This window comes from Plasmodium gaboni, chromosome 9 (genome assembly GCF_001602025.1).
Source record: "Plasmodium gaboni strain SY75 chromosome 9, whole genome shotgun sequence".
NCBI lineage: Eukaryota > Apicomplexa > Aconoidasida > Haemosporida > Plasmodiidae > Plasmodium > Plasmodium gaboni.
In genome coordinates this window covers 782,908-801,908 of record NC_031489.1, presented here as the reverse complement: position 1 = coordinate 801,908, position 19,001 = coordinate 782,908, and the positions used below count along the sequence as shown (strand labels likewise).

Genomic DNA, 19,001 nt, shown 5'->3' with positions numbered 1-19,001 from the left:
TTTTTTTTCTTTTTTAGCTAGCTCCCAATCATGCAATTAAAAATATCAATTCATTAAATTTGTTGTCTGACAATAAGAAGGGAAACTATTATTATTGTGGAGAAAATAAAGTTGCTCTAGTCACAGGTGCAGGAAGAGGAATAGGAAGAGAGGTCGCTAAAATGTTGGCAAAATCGGTATCTCACGTTATATGTATAAGTAAAACGCAAGTAATGAAAAAAAAAAAAAATATAAAAAAAAAAAAAAAAAAAAAAAAAAGACATATACACACAGTTATAAAAATCCTACATTTTATATAAAAATAAAATGTAAAGTACTTAATATTTTAATATAAATAATTAATATTTGTAGAAATCATGTGATAGTGTTGTTGATGAAATAAAATCTTTGGGTTATAGATCGTCAGGTTATGCCTGTGATGTATGTAAAAAAGAAGAGATAAGTGAACTGATTAATAAAATTTTGACAGAATATAAAAATGTTGATATATTAGTTAATAATGCTGGAATAACTAGAGATAATCTTTTTTTAAGGATGAAAAATGATGAATGGGAAGATGTATTAAACACAAATTTAAATTCTTTATTTTATATAACACAACCAATATCAAAAAGAATGATTAATAATAAATATGGTAGAATAATAAATATATCAAGTATAGTAGGTTTAATAGGAAATGTAGGACAAGCAAATTATTCTTCTTCTAAAGCTGGTGTTATTGGTTTTACAAAGAGTTTAGCAAAAGAATTAGCTTCCAGAAATATAACTGTTAATGCCATCGCCCCTGGATTTATATCTAGTGATATGACTGATAAAATTAGCGAACAAATGAAGGTAACAAAATATTCACAAAATTAATGAGTAAATGTAAATATATACATATATATATATATATATATATATATTTATTAATATATCACACGTGGGTGATGAGAGATATATTCATATATCATTTTGATCTACACTCGTTATAGTTGTCTTTATTCTTAAATACATATTTTACCCACAAATATATACATGTATTAATTTTTTAGAAGAACATAATTTCAAACATTCCTGCTGGACGAATGGGAACACCAGAAGAAGTATATAAAAAAAAATGAAAGTTTTTTTTTTTTTTTTTTAAATTAATTATTAACATGTTTTATTAGGATTACACATTAAAATTATATATTATATAAATAAATAAATAAATATATATATATATATATTTTATTTTCCAGGTAGCTAATTTAGCTTGTTTTTTGTCCTCAGATAAGTCGGGCTATATTAATGGTCGAGTTTTTGTAATAGACGGTGGACTATCACCTTAATAATATATATGTATATATAATTAATACATATAAAATATATTAATACATATAAAATATATTTATACATATAAAATATATTTATACATATATTACAATATATGTATATCTCATATATACTTTTTTTATTAAAAGACATGTTTTAATTTACATATTTCTTAAAAATGAAAAATAACGTTCTTACAATTTTATGACCAAAAAAAAAAAAAAAACATACATATATATATATATATATATATATATATATATATATACATATACTTATATACATTCAAACATTTTTATATTTTTATATTTATATTATTTTATTTAAGTTGGTTTTTTTTAATTTTAAAAAGGTACATATTGTAAATTACATTAAAAAAAAAAGAATTTATTTAAATTTCCTACCCATATATATTATTTTAAAAATGTATCAAAAATTGCTATATACAAAAAAATACTACATTCATTTTGTGATGTTTTATATATACATATATAATTAATTAAAATATTCTTTGACATAAATTATAATAAACATATATCTTAAAAAAAAATGAAAAGAATAAAATTTAATTTAATAAATCTTGTAATAATTTCTTGTTCCTTCATATAATATATATATATGTTAATTTTCTTTTACTTATCAAACTTGACAATTATTTTTAATAAGTACACAATATATATGTTGAATTATAATTTAATTTTTATATATAATTCATTTTAGCTATATTCTACAATATATAAGGATAATCAAATATATTGAATAAATATATAGTGGCTTTATTTTTTTTTTTTTTTTAACACATATATATATATATATATATATATATATATATATTTTTATCTCTCAAATTAAGGATTAATGATATATTATTATATATATTAATATATTTATATATATAATATATGGTACTGTTTTTATATTTGCTAAAAAATATATAATATATTTAATAAATAATACACTTAATTTTTTATTACATTTCTTCTTATTAAGAATACTTGTATCATTTTAACTAATATAACACAATGTGTTATTATAAAATTATTTGTTATATTATTATGTTATTTTTTTATAGAATATATGGTTACATTTGAATACGCGTTATAAATACATATATATTATATTATATTATATATATATATATATATATATATATTTTATTTTTTATTTTTTTTTTTTTTTGTTATTTGAAAGAAATATTAGAATAAGCTCAATATAGAATTATAATAATGACATATGCTTATATTAGTGTGATAATTTATATACATTTTTTATATTTAACGTTTTGAACATAAAGTATTTTGATAAAAATACAGAGAAAAGAAAAAGAGTATATTATATGTATCACTGTTATAATAGTTTGCATATTTTAATTTTATAATATTTTAAAATATGGCTTCATTTTATTTATTTATTTATTTATTTATTTATTTTTTAGTATTTTTTTTATAACAAATTAAATGGATAAATAAATAAATAATTAAATAAACAAATATATAAACAAATATACAAATAAATAAATATATAAACAAATGAATAAAAAAAAAATAAAATAAATAGATATATATATATATATATATATATATATATATATATATATATATAACAAATATATATCTATATTTCTATATTTCAATAATTAGAACTTCAATTTTATTTATTTAAAATGATAAGTATTCAAACCGTGCATAGTACAAATAAGATAAATTTTTTAATAAAAGGAAAATTTATTAAGAATAATGAACAAGAATTACTACTAGCAGCAAAGGTATACATAAATAAATAAATATATATATATATATATATATATATATATATATATATATGTTTTTATTTTATTTTATTATTATTATTATTTTTTTTTTGATAGGATTGCTATCTAGAGTTGCTGACAAGCAATTATGAAGAAAGCATATATTTACAGAACACCTTTTTAAAAATAATATTTTTGCAAGTAAGTTTGTAATATATAAATGGTATTAGTTTAATTTTAATGTTATGTGAACATGTATATGTTATACAAATAATTGTAGCTTAATAAAACCTACATTATATAACAATATATATATATATTTTTTTTTTCCTTTATAGGCTGTCAAAAGTAAAAACTTTGATCGTTTTATTGTGGTTGATGAAAAATTAAATGTTCGTATTTTAGAATATGATAATGGTTTTATAGAATATTATTTTATTGATAATTTATATGTAGACAATTTAAAGTTATATAAGAAATATTTGGAAAGCAAGAAGACAGAAAGTACTTGTTTTGTTATAGAAGAGGATTATCATAAATATATTAATATATGTAATATTAATGATATCTTTTTTATATCTATTGAAAATATTTTATTTATTAGACAAATACATTCAAATATATATTATAATAATTGTTTAAGTGATGTATATGATAAGAATGATATATCCAAATTTGAAGTATTAAAAAATTATAATGAAAAAGATAGAATTATTGAAGATCCTTTTTTTTTTAAAAATTATAAAGATGCTTCTTCTTCACAATATGAAGAGAATAATGATACATATAAATTCGAAGTGAATAGAATAAACAGATTTTCTATATCTCCTGATAAGAAGAAAGAAAAAAAAAAAAAAGAAAAAAAAAATATATTCTATGAGGAACCTAATAATAACTTTCAGGAACAAAATTCATTTGTAGAATTCTGTAAAAATATAACATTTATAACATATTTAAATAAGGATAAGAAGAAGAAGAAAAAAAAAAAAAAAAAAAAATATATATATATTTATAAGGATCATCATTATGACCATGTAAAAAATCATTATGATATATTAGAATGTTATAATATGCATGATGTGTATATAAATTTAAGAAATGAGAAAAATATGAATTATTATAATGAGTTTGATGATAATTGTTTGAGCGTAAAAATCTGTTTCCTTGTAAATTATATTAAAAATAATATAGATTGTGATCATTTCATAAAAGATGTTTTATTTGCTTGTGAAAAGGAAAAAGAGGAAATGAAGATATTAAGAAATAGATTGAATAAAATGAAGATATTTAGAAAAGAGGAATTATGTTTATTAAAGCAATATGATAAAAAGAAATATATACATATTGATATGTTAAAAAAATATTTAAAAAAATATAAAACAGAAAATTTGTATAGTGATAAATACTTCCATAATATATTAAATAATAATGATAATGCTATCAAAATGTGTGACATGTTTAAATTCATAAGTAATTATTATTTTAAAAAATTTTATTGTGATAAGTATGATTATATATACATAACATATTTTAAAAATATATTTCAATATAATAAGAAAGGTTTTTTAGATTGTTTTCAAGAAAGGAATTTACTATTTTTATTTCAAATATTTATAAGAATGAAATTGTTGTTATTCTTTTTTATATCACTCTTCTATTCTAGTGCTAGAACATTATCTAATAATTTTGTATACATAAAAAGAGAGTTTAAAAATTCAGAGATATTATATGAACTATCACTTCATTTATACTTTTTTAATATTTTTGTTTATCAACTATTGAATTTTATTTTTACACAAAATGAGGAATATACAAATAAGGAGGAGACAAAAAATAAAAAACGTAACATTTTAAGTGAACACTCAAAAAAAAATGATTATAATAATTTGAAACAATTCAAATGGACATGTGATTGTGTTACCTCAAGAATAGATGTAATAAATAATAGAAGGATAGATGATATACCTAGTGATAATATTATAATGCAAAATGATATTTATTTTTTTATAAATCAAAATTTATGTTATTTATTCGAAAATATGAGTAATCCAAATAATGAAAAGGATCGTTCCTATAAACATAATGAGATAAACGAACAGAATTATATGAACAACAATAATAATAATAATAATAATATGAATGATAATCAACACGTTATTAGATATAATATGAGTTATTATTATTTAGAACTTTATAATATGATACAGTATATCTTAAATATGGTATCCATATCGATTAAATTGTTAGAAGACATTAATTTTGATTATTTAAAATTTCGTAAAAAAATATTGAAGGATTCATTTTTAAAAAAGAAAAAAAGAAAAATAAAAAACAAGAACGATATTTTAATTATTATTTCTAATAATAATGGTAGTTCAAATGTACTATTTTTAAAATATAAAAATAAAGTTAATATGAAAAATAAAATGAATAAGAAAAAATACAACATAGTAAAAAAATATAACAAAGTCAAAAAAAATAAACTGCCTGTTGTATATGGGTTACATAATTTATTAATACCTATAGCTAAATTATCTTTAGCACTAGAAATATATAAATTTGAGAAAATTACAAATAATATATTTCTTTTGTTTACAGAAAAAATTATATATATCTTTAATTTTTCATATACATATGATATAAAATTAAAATTATTGAATTATTTAAATTGTTATAATAATGTATCATATTATATAAATACCTTAGCATTTAAAAAAATCGTTAAGATAGACAATAAAAAATTGGATAAAAAAAAAAATGAACAAATTATATATAAAGATGTTGATTGGTATATTATATCCAAAAAAATTTCTATATGGAATAAAAATGAATTTATAAAAAATTCTTATGATATGAATATTGATAAGAGTGAAGTGAAAAATAAGAATAATATATGTGAATATAATTACTACAATAATTTTGAATGTATTAAACATTTAAAAAATATTCCTTATGTTGACAGTTTTTATACATATATGTTTATTTATTATTACAAATTTAAAAAGTACCAAGACATATGTAGATATTCATCATATATAAATTATAAAATTTATAATAGCTGGTCCCTTTATGACATGACAAAAAATTATGAACAGTATAAAGATGAATGTAAAGAGAGAATATGCATAAGTGATAAAAAAAATTGTGATCAAATGTTTAATTTTATATCAGATGATATAAAAGGTAAAGAAAAAAATATATGTAATGATATATATTATAAAGAGGATAAAGATATTAGCAACAAAGATGTTAATTCCTATTATGATAATTTTTTAAATATAAAAAAAAACAAAAAAAAGAAAAAGAAAAAGAAAAAGAAAAAGAAAAACGATTCTTGTGTTGTAACTCTTAATATAAGCAAGGGATTATTTGATGAATTATATCAAAATAGAAAATATCCCTTTCTAAAAGAAATAAAAGACGCAAGTGAAAATAAAAAGGTAGGTGATAATAATAATATAAATGATAATAATAATAATAATAATAATATTTGTAACAATTGTAGTAATTATATTTTTTATGATAATCTTAAATACCTTCGTGAACTTACCAAGAAAAAATCATATAGCCATAAAATAATTAATACATATAATTATATAAATAATGAAAATAATATCAAAAAACAGAAATATCAATATTTCAGTGATTATAATTTTTCATTTAATAATAAATCATATGATAATAAAAACAATATTTCTGTTATATCATTAAATTGTAAGAAAAAAGACAAGAAAAAGAAAGGACAGAGGATATTTCATTTTTTTTCTGTTATTAAACAATATCTAATTATAGATAGAAATATAAATGATATATATATAATTACGTTAATATATGATTATCTTAAGAATAAACTTGTAATAAATAAAGATGGTTTTCAAAATTTTTATAGTATGGATACAAACAGATATATAGAACAAATAATATCAACAAGTAATATAATATGTTGTATAAATCAAGAGAATAAAAAAAAAAAAAAAAAAATTATAATGCGAGAAAGGGATTCAACAATAAATAGGTTTAATAGTAACAATAATAATGATAATAATAAAATGCATGTTAAAAATACAGATATTATTAATAGGGAGACCAAATTTTCTTCTTATAATTTTAAGAACAAAAAGAATTGTTTTCAAAAAAAAGAAGATATTCAAGTTTATTATCTTTTAACCTTACACAAAAAAGAATGTGATGAGTTGTACATGTTAAAATCAACTACATTTATAAATACGAATATATATAATAACAGATTCAAATCTATCCATTATATTAAACATTTTTATCGTTTTAATAAATTAAAAAGTATAAAAGATTATAAATATAATTGTAATATTATTTCTAGACCTAATTATGTAGATACTGAAAAAAGTAATACCTCTTTGTTTACTTTGAGAAATAAAGAAAAGGGGGGAAACAGAAATGATTATTATAAAGATGAATTATTTGATATAAAAAAAATGAAGAGTAATATGTCATATAAATTAATGATTCTAGATAAAGCTAATTCTATATATAATTTAAGTGTAGGATATAATATCTATTTAAGTGAAAAAAAAATATATATATCGAATATAGATATTTTGAACAGTACATGTTTTTATCTTCATTTTTATGACAATGTTAATATTCTTTGTTTTTCTTCTTATTTAAAGACAACGTATATGTTAATTATGAATAAACAAATATCAAAATGTTGTGATATGTGTATGAACTCATTTAATCATTTGGACGAAATATATAAAAAGATGTGTATACATAAAAATAATGTAAATAAAAATGAAGATAATTATGATAGAAGTAGATACATAGATGAGAAGTCTATGATAGATAAAAATAATGATATAAGGAATAACAATTATATAAATAATAATAATAATAATAATATGATGATGAAGAAGATATTTTATATTTTAAATGATGAAGATATTCAAAGATATCATTTAATAAAAAGCAACATTTTATTTATACACAGTATATATAATGAAGATAATAATAATTATATAATTTTAATTTTAAATAGATATAGTATGATTATAAATGTGTATGATATTATAAATAATAATGATAATAATAATAATAATTATATTCCAATAAAATTAGATGATACATTCGAAATAACCTTTGATAACAGTATATTATTTTATTATTATATAAAACAGTTCCTTGTATTATCGAATAGTAAAAATATGGTATTTTTATTTTATATTGATATAAAATCTAATCGCTGTTTATTATTACATTATTTTCATTGTAATAATATTATATATTCTTTATATATGTTTACAAACTATGATAAAATTTTAAGAAAAGAAAACGGAGGTATTAATATAAACCCTTATATATTAATATGTATTGGTATGAAGAGAGTATGTAAGATATTTATATATTTTTTAAATATGAATAGTATAAATAATATGTGTGATAATAAATGTGTAAATAATATTTTTAATTGTATTTATGATCCTTGTCAAAAATATTATATAGAAAAATATATTGAAAATGATCAAGATATAATAAAACATCGTGTATCATGTTTTAGAATTTTTAAAAAACAAAATAAAGAAAATCAAAAGGAATCATTTATAATTAATAACATGTATAAATATATAATTGATACATTTAATAATGATATAATAATTACTGCTGTATGTAAATTAAATAATTTTCTTCTAGTTGGATGTAATAATGGTAGTGTGAAAGTATATGATATATTTCAAGATATTAATAAAAAAGGAGCACATAATTTTGCATTGAATCATTTATTTTTGGATTCATTTATTTTATATAAAAGTCAGAGAAATATAACAAAAATATATGACGAATTTCTTATAGGAGACGGATGTGTGATTTTTCTTAAGATTTTTAAAAATAAAAGAGTTCATATAAACTACAAATATGACAGCCATCATAACAATAATATGTTATATGACCATCAAGCAAAAAAATATAAAGAGAAACAAAAAAGATTATATGTTAAAAAAAATTATTATGTTATAGCAGCATGTGAAAATAAATTCTATCTTTTTTTATCCACCAAAATTAAAGAAAATAAACATTCTTACCAGAACAATAAAAGCAACAACAATAATAATATTAATATTAATAATATTAATAATAATAATAATATTAGTAGTAGTTATGCTACTATTGGTAGTGATTATTCAAAGAAAAATGAACATATATTATTTAATAAAATGAAAAATAATATTGATGAATTTTTTAAAAATATTTTTAATATAAAAAATCAAGAGCAAATCGAAGATTTAAAGAAAAACAAAAAGAAAGAAACAGATGAGGAAAAAGAAGACAATATAAAAGAAAATAAAATAGAAGATTACACAGAAAATCACATAGAAAATCACACAGAAAATCACACAGTATATCACACAGAAAATCACACAGAAAATCACACAGAAAATCACATAGAAAATCACATAGAAAATCACATAGAAGAAAAGAAAAAAAAAAAAGAAAAAAAAAAAACAAAAAAAGAGGAAGAAAAAAATGAGGAAGATTACTTACATATTCTGAATCATGAAGGTTTTAAGGAAGGACCCATTAAAAATAGAAATATATTCCTTATGCAATTAATATTTACTAAAAGAAAAAGTAATAAAAATAATAAAAGTAATGAAATTAATAAAAATAATGAAAATAATAAAATACATCATAATGCACATAGTAATATCCCCTTGGTCCAATCATCAACGTGTGAAAAAATTAATTATTTAAATTTAAAATGTGATGAAAAAGAAAAAATAAATACGGATGTAGGAGAAATAAATGAGAAACATAATTATAATAATAATAATGATAATCATATTAATTATGATTATAATGATGATTATATTAATTATGATTATAATGATAATCATATTAATTATGATTATAATGATGATTATTTTTTTGATATGCATAATAAAGTTTTTAAGGCGCATCCAAATATTAACCCTAGAAACATGATTGTAATAAAAAATTATAATACAGAAGGGAATATAATTTTTGACATTATACTATCTATAAATAATAATTTATATTTTGGTGTTATTAAAGAAAAAAAAGACATATTTAGTTATAAAAATGTGAATACATTTAAAAATATGAATATACAAAAATTTATTAAATGTAACTCTTTGAATGAACCATTAAAATATTATTTAGAAAATTCATTTGTTTATGAGAAAAATAAAGAAAAGTATAAAAACAAAACTTTTTTTAATAAATATGATAAAGATAATATTGTGGATAGAAAAAAATCTTTTCACAACATGGATATATACTACAACAATCAAATGAAACATTCAAGAGATAATACAATTCTTAGTAAAAATATAAATAAAACAAAATATATAGAAGATACAAAGAATCTTTGTATGAAAAAAAAATTAGGATTCTATTGTAATAATAAAAATATGTATCTTAAAATAAATCATAAAATAATAAAACCATATGACAATAATATCGTTCCACATATATCAGAAATAAATTTGAATAGAAATTATATGATTCATGAATTATATAATATATGTAATTCAAAAGAAAAAGATGAAATAATTAATTGTGTAGAAAATATATTAGAAGAAAATGAAATGAAATTAGAACATATGCATAATAAGATTAATAAAAATCTGTGTAAATTATATGATGATAGTTTAGAAGATGATAATCAATCTTTATTATATATATATAATATATTATTTTTAGAGGATAATAATATGTTTTCTCAAAATAAACATATTTTATATCTAATACGTAATCAATATAAAAACTATAATAATTATATATATCCGCTCATATTTTTTAATATAATAAATAAAAAATATAACTTGAAATATTTCTTTCAAAATAATTTGATAAGAAATAATGTATTTTTTCCATATAATATATATGATACAAATTATCTTTCTAACATTTCAAAGAATTTTATAATAAATGTGAAACAAGGGTTGTGTTCAATTTTTAAACAATTAAATTATAATATTAAAGTAAATGGTCACAGTATGATGATATTAGAAGATTATATGCAAACTGGTTTAAATAATCATAACAAAGAAATAAAAGATATAGAAGATATAGAAGAAATGGAAGATATAGAAGAAATGGAAGATATAGAAGAAATTGAAGATATAAAAGAAATTGAAGATATAGATGAAATAAAAAATGAAAGGGGACAAAAAAATTGTAATACAAACAAACATGCTATTGAAAATTCAAAAGAAATATTACATATTTCTAATCACAATAACTTATGCATATTAGTAGATGACAATATAAAAAATACAAAAAAAAAGAAAAACGTGTTAGCAGATAATTCTTGTAGTGTCAATAAAAAGAAGCAGAAAAAATCAAAAGAAAGCAACTCCATCCTTTATGAGAAGAATGTTAGTATTTATGATGATAATATGATTAGAAGACCGGACCATGATATATATTATAATAACATCAATAATAATCATAATATGTTTAATCATATACATCATTGTTATAATGAAAAGGATATAAATGAATATAAAACGGATGTTGCACTGTTTGATTCAACAATTTTTAATGATAATAGGAATAAAAATATACATATGGAAAAAAAAGATATGAACAAAATTGAAGTAAATGAACAAAATAATGAAAAGAGCTTCTCTTCTTTTTTACATTATATTTCTCTTCTCCTTAATAAAAAAAAAGAAATTTCAAACAAACGTAATGTGTGCCATTATATTTGTGGTAATGAAGATTTAAGATGTATATATGATAGTGTTACAAAAAAAATAAATGGTTTTAACGACGATATAATATATAAGGATAATTATAATACATATGAAGAAAAAAAAAACATAAGTATTAAATATGATAAACATGATAAACATGATAAACATGTTGAATATCATACTACATCACAACTTAATAATAACCATTTATATCATAAAAAGAGAGGAACTAATTCAAATAATGTCATAGATAAATATAAACAAGAAGGAGATGAATCGATAAAATTTTTAATTATGCATTTAAAAGGTAGCAAATATAATTTTAGTAATGTGACGGAATATATAAAAATTGTAAACCAAAAAAAAAATAATAATATTTATATAAATAATGATACTTTTATTTTAAAGAAAAAGATACCGCAAGATGATTTTTATAATAAATACCATAAGAATGAATCTGATATCACAAATAATATATCATACATGTGTAATATATATTTAGAGAGAAAAAAAAAAAGAATAAAAATTAATAAAAAACATATTTATAAGAAAAAATATTATTATTATTATTATAAAGTTAAATATACTAAGGGAAGAAGAAAACGTTTTAAACTTAATATATCAAAAGATTTATCATCTTACAGTTTAAAAAATAAAGAAAAAAAAGGAAAAAGGAAAAATAACGAAGCGTATGGTTGTCTATTAATATTTTTAAATAATATAAGTTATCATGTTAAGCATTTAACGATTTGTAAATTAAAAAAAAAAATTAATTATAAACTAAATTTTTGTTCGGATGATATTTTTTTTATACTCAAGTTTTCTTATAATTATGTATATCTGTTAAATATTCAAAAAAAAAAAAATGTATCTTTTTGGGTTAATATAAAATATATACATAAAAATATGATGATCCTCAAAATGGTAGATACAAGAAAATATAAAAATATAAATAAAATTAAATATAAAAATATAAATAAAATTAAATATAAAAATATATATAATAAAAATATATATAATAAAAATATATATACAAATAACAAAGACAATATATGCTTACAACATATACCAGGCAATGATGTGAATGATAAATATGTATCACATTTTTCACCTTATTATTATGAACAAAGAAATGGAATCATGAAAGATATTTGTTGTAAGACCCCATGTTGTAGTGTTGAAGATAATCATCATATGGTAGTTTTTAAAAACATCAAGAGAAAAAATATGATGAAGCATTTTTTTAAAAATAAGAATAATATAATTCCTTTATATTATTTAAGCAGAAATATGAGAAATGTTAAAGTGTTTATGAATAAGTATATTATATATACAGAAGAAAATAATGTTATTATATTAAAAATTAGATTATCTAAAGTTCATAAAAAGAAAAATAAAAAAGAATATAATAAAAGGATGAATTGTATAATGAATGAATATTTAAAAGTATTTAAATGTGAAAAGAATATAAATGCTCACAAAAAAGAACAAAAAGATAATAATATAAAAATGTGTAATATATTTAAGACTCTATTAAAAAATCAAAAAATTGTAAAGATAAAAATGAAACAAAAAAATAATATCAGCGAAAAGGATTATTTATTAAGTTTGATGAAAAGTAAGAAATCCACTTTAAGAAGGTTAGAAAATTGCAATGAGGAAGAACAACAAGAAATTGATTCGGATTATCATAATGAACGAAATCAACAAAATGAAGAAGATGAAGATAGTGACGACAATAGTGATGTTAGTCCATGTGAAGAAGAAAATGTAGATGATCATATAGCTAATTATGCACATACATATGAAAGTTATAGTATTATTGAAACCTCTACATTTTTTTGGAAAGTGTATCATCAACCTGAAAATTTTAATTATATGAAAAAAAAAAAAAAAAAAAAAAAAAAAAAAAATTACTATTCAAAATTGTCAAAGTATATTTTTGAAAACCATTTTAATTATAAAGAAAAAGAGTTTTTTTGTAATTTAAAGTATGAAGTTGTTGAATATTATAAATATGCTGAAAACACCGAATTTATTAATGATTTACAAGTATTTGAAAATAAAATATTAATAATTACATCAAAATATATTTCTCTATATATTTATATAGAAGAAAAAAATGAATTTGTTTTATTATGTTGTAATCTTTTATCAAATATTAATAATAATATATGTATAAATGACAAATATAATAAAGCATATATTTATCCAAATATGTTTGATTTTATTAAAGTAATATCTGAGAAATATATTACATTATATCAAATGATTAATAGTAAAAATTTAATATATATAGCTAGCTTAAAATTTATGAATAATATTAAATTTATTTTTGAAAATAAATTATTTTATAATATTATGGGATATAATTTAAATATAAATAAAAATGATAATATATTAGAAAGTGTGAGAAAATATCATAAATATTATGCAAGTTATTTTATAGTAGATAAAAAATATAATAATATATTTAATATATATTATACTTGCTTAAAGGATAAAAATGAAAAGTTTAAAGAAACCAAAGAAGAAGAAGAACATCAACAACAACAACATAATTTAGAAAATCAAAATAATAATTATTTTTATGATGAAAATAGACATATAGAAATATGTTACGATTTGATGTTATTTTTTCAATTATTAATAATAGCAAAAGAGATAAATAAAAAAAATTATTATAATATAATGAGTATAAAAAAATGGAAATCATATTTAAAAAAATATATATATAATAATAGTGATGAAAAAAATAATATATATGAAAATCACAACAACAACAATAATAATAATAATAATAATATATATGTAAAATATATTAATATTTTAAATATATTTATTGATCGAATATTTATGTCATTGAATAAAAAAATAATTTTTTTCAAAAATGTGTATAAAAATAAATCGTTAAAACAATTTTTGTTAGAATTAAAATTTAAAGTATTTAATCGATTATTAAAATTAAATTCATATGAATTCTCAGATGGAAAAAATGCCATAGATATATTAAATGATATATATGAACAAAAGTGTAATAGAAATATGTCTTATTTTTTCCTTATGAATATTATAAGAGATTATTATGATACTTTTAATTGTCAACCTTATAATATCAAATTTTATGAGCAACATATAAATAATGAAAAAAATATATGTAAACAAAATGAAAGTAAAAATGAAAAAAAAAAAAATGTTGATAATATTCATAACCATTTCAATGAAAATAATATAAATAATATGTCTCATATTTTCAAATATGAAAAATACATAACAAACAATTTTCATAACAGAAATAGCCAATTAAAACAAAATAATCTAACTAACAGATTAAAAACATTTGAACATAATATCATACAAAATATAAAACGTGTGAATCAATATCGTATGGATAATATATATAATTATAATGATATAATAAAAAATAATGTGAGAGACAATGTTTATTATAATATTGACTTTTATCATTTTATAGATAATAATTCTTTTAGGAATATAAAAAATTATAATATGAAATATAATAATATGAAATATAATAATATAAAATATCATAAAATTAAATATAATAATATTAAATATAATCATATACCATATAATAACAACTTATTATTATGCAATTATAATCAATATAATAAAAATAATATTAAAAATTCACTTTATTTTACATATTTACATTTTCTTATTTATATAACCAATCATCCATATATTTTTTTCCATATCAAAAAATATTTACATTTTCATAACTTATCTACAAATTTGATAAAAAATAAAATATATTATTTTAATATGGATCTCTTAAATATTATTTTCAATTTAGATAACAGAGCTTTAGAAGAATTAAAAAATATTTTAACCTTCTTTCCTTCTAACCCATCTATTGACGAAATATTTAGAGCAGTTCATTTGTTGTCCATGCCCTTTTGTCATACATAACAAAAAAAAAAAATAAAAAAATAAAAGACAACATGAATATATTATATATATATATATATATATATATATATATATATATATGTTTTTATTTTTTATTTTATTTATTATTATTATTTTTTTGTTTTAAGTCCTCATTAGTATATGTAGTTCTTATTTATGAAAATATTTTGCTTTCTATAAATTTATATTTGTCATAGATAATACACAAAATATATATTTAAATTTCCATTTTTTTTTTTTTTTTTTTTTTTTTTTATTATGTTCATAATATAATGAATATTTATGCTTCAATATAACAATCTTTTATATATATATATATATATATATATATATATATATTTATATTAACAAAAAAATTATATATAAATACAATTCCTATATAGTGTGAAATTATAATTATTGTTATATTTTTTTTATATATAATAATAACTTTTTATAATGTTAAAAAAAGCATTACCGAATAATCATTATAAATACAAATAATTTCCTTTATAATGATAAAGAAAAAAAAACAATTTAGTCTTTAATTATATCTTAATATATATTTATTTATATGTATATAAAATATTATATGCATATTTTCTTATTTTAATTTTTTTTTTTTTTTTTTTATTTATATATTATATTTGTATCCCTTGTTATTTTTAATTATTTTATTTTTTTTTTTTTTCTTTTTTTTTAATTTATTAATTTATTAATTTATTAATTTAGTTATATGTTCATATATTTATGAAAAATCAAATAACGTTCTTTTCTTATTATATATATATATATATATATATATATATATATATATATATATATATATATTATATATATATCTATATCATATATATATATATATATTATATAATTATAATTTTTTTGTTTTCTAAGTATAATATGAACTTGAACTTTTGAAACATATTATAAAAGAATAATCCAAATAAATCAATAAATGAATAAAAGTATATAAATCCTTTTTTATTTTTTTTGTCTGTAGTACTATTACTTCTTGAATATATTTATGTTTTTAAAAGGATAGTATTATAATTATATATGTTATATTATATATATATATATAATATTTATTTATATATTTTATATGATATTATGAGTTAAGAGGACAAATTCAATAAAGTCATGGACTCGCTGGATAGTTTGATAAAAAAGAAAAAAGAAGAAATAAAAGGTAAGATAAAATGAAAAAAAAATATATGCATATATATATATATATTATATAATATTATAAAAAAAATTCTCATAATTTATTTTTTTTTATAATATAGAAATTAAAGGAAACAAAAGATGGTTTAAACAAGCAGATTTGGAAAATCAAAAGAATAAAGAGATTAATAACTTTTATGAAAAAGAACTAAAAAAAAAAAAAATTGAAGAATATGAAAGATTAAAGGTAAAAAAAAAAAAAAATTATAAAAGATATGTAAAAACATTGTGTAGTAAAAAATTTTGTGTATTCATCATATTATATCTTATCCTTTTTATATGATAATAATATGATACCCCTTTTTGTTTTTTTTTTTTTTTTTTTTTTTCTAAAGAAATTAAATGATACATTAGATGAAAAACATAAAAAAAATAATGCAGATGTGGAAAATGAGGAAACAAATATAGGTTAACATAAATATATGATTGTATTATAATATGAAAAAAATATATTGTTTTTTTTATATTTAACATCTATATTAAAATAAAGAATGTTATAATGTAATTATATTATAAATATATAATGTTATTATATATATATTTTTATGATTTATAGAAATAACATTAAGTAATAAACAAATAATTATATTACTTCGTCAATTAAAAGAACCTATTAGATTATTTGGAGAAACAGACCTACAGAGGTATAAAAAAAATACATATAAAATATATATATATATATATATATATATATATATATATATATATTTATATATATTTTTAATTAATTAATAATATTCTTTTAAAGAGACAAAAATGTATAAATTAATATTTTATTTTATTTATTTATTTATTTATTTATTTATTTATTTATTATTATTTTTTTTTGTAGATATAATAGATTGAAGGAGTTAAAAATAAATAAAAATGAATTAAAAATTAATGAGCAAAACATTTTTGGAGATGTTTTAAGAGGAAGGTAATTTAAATATTATTTATTTTATTTTATTGTATTCTTTTATTATATTAATTGTACATGTCTCGTGATTTTTTCTTTTTTATAGATTAAAGGAAAATGCGTTAGATTTAATTGAAGATAACATAGAAGATGAAATTGAAAAAGTCTCTGATAAAAAAGATAAGAATAATTCAAACGTTTCAATAAGTGAAAAGGAAAATAATGAAAAAGGAAAAAAAATAGATAAAGAAAAAATAATACTTGAATGGATAAAAAGAACTATGAAAGAATGGAATGAAGAAATTGAAAATACTGTAGACAGTAAGAAGAAAATAAAACAGGCCACTTATTTACAAACACATAAGGATTTGAAGCCACTAGAAAAAAAATTAAAACAAAAAACGTAATCATTAATATATAAAAATAAGAAAACATATAATGTACATATAATTATTTTAAAAAAAGTAATATATAGATATATATTATATATGATGTTTTTTTTTTTTTTTTTTTCTCTTTTAGATTGGAATCTGATATCCTTAGATTGGAATCTGATATCCTTGATAAAATATATAATATTGTTTCTTGTTGCCAAGAAAAAAATTTTAAAGCTGCTCATGACGCGTAGGGGAAAATATTTCACATTGAAAATATTTATGAGTTTTTTGTATATATATTATAAATATGTATATATATATATATTTTTTTTTTTTTTTTTTTAGATATATGTTATTAGCCATCGGAAATGCTGCATGGCCAATGGGAGTTACGATGGTTGGTATTCATGAACGAGCAGGAAGATCAAAAATTTATGCATCAGAGGTAAAATGAAAAAATAACATAATTGTAATAATATGTATAGTTTTTGTAATATATTATATGTAAATTTTTTAAAATATTCTACACATATATATATATATATTTTATAGGTTGCTCATATATTAAATGATGAAACAACTAGAAAATATATTCAAATGATTAAAAGGTAAAATGAATACATATAATTATATTACTATAAGTATATACGTTATTTTATTATAATAAATCTTTTTTTTTTTTTTTTTTTTTTAAAGGTTATTATCATTTTGTCAAAGAAAGTATTGCCCAAACCCATCTGAAGCCGTTAATTTATCTACAATTCATATATGAATTCTGATTTTTTAAAATTATAAATATTATATATATATATATATATATATATTTATCTATATTTGAACAT

General features: G+C 17.5%; 3 protein-coding genes across 3 annotated transcripts; all 3 read left to right on the top strand.

Annotated features, from left to right (window-relative positions):
* Positions 1–17: 17 nt before the first annotated feature.
* PGSY75_0922900 (3-oxoacyl-[acyl-carrier-protein] reductase) lies at positions 18–1,313 on the top strand (the record flags this gene model as incomplete). The annotated part of the gene is made up of 4 exons (XM_018785636.1): positions 18–209; positions 352–834; positions 1,035–1,085; positions 1,224–1,313. Coding segments are annotated over 4 exons (816 nt in total), but the record flags the coding sequence as incomplete, so codon positions are not given.
* Positions 1,314–2,959: 1,646 nt separating this feature from the next.
* PGSY75_0922800 (hypothetical protein) lies at positions 2,960–15,678 on the top strand (the record flags this gene model as incomplete). The annotated part of the gene is made up of 3 exons (XM_018785635.1): positions 2,960–3,061; positions 3,164–3,247; positions 3,385–15,678. The coding sequence occupies 3 exons, from the start codon at positions 2,960–2,962 to the stop codon at positions 15,676–15,678; spliced, it is 12,480 nt and encodes a 4,159-aa protein (XP_018641976.1).
* Positions 15,679–16,800: 1,122 nt separating this feature from the next.
* On the top strand, positions 16,801–18,931 carry PGSY75_0922700 (putative pre-mRNA splicing factor; the record flags this gene model as incomplete). Its single annotated transcript, XM_018785634.1, has 10 exons — positions 16,801–16,849; positions 16,947–17,071; positions 17,220–17,292; positions 17,441–17,528; positions 17,717–17,803; positions 17,889–18,185; positions 18,326–18,406; positions 18,505–18,604; positions 18,712–18,767; positions 18,856–18,931. The coding sequence occupies 10 exons, from the start codon at positions 16,801–16,803 to the stop codon at positions 18,929–18,931; spliced, it is 1,032 nt and encodes a 343-aa protein (XP_018641975.1).
* Between the last annotated feature and the right edge of the window lie 70 nt (positions 18,932–19,001).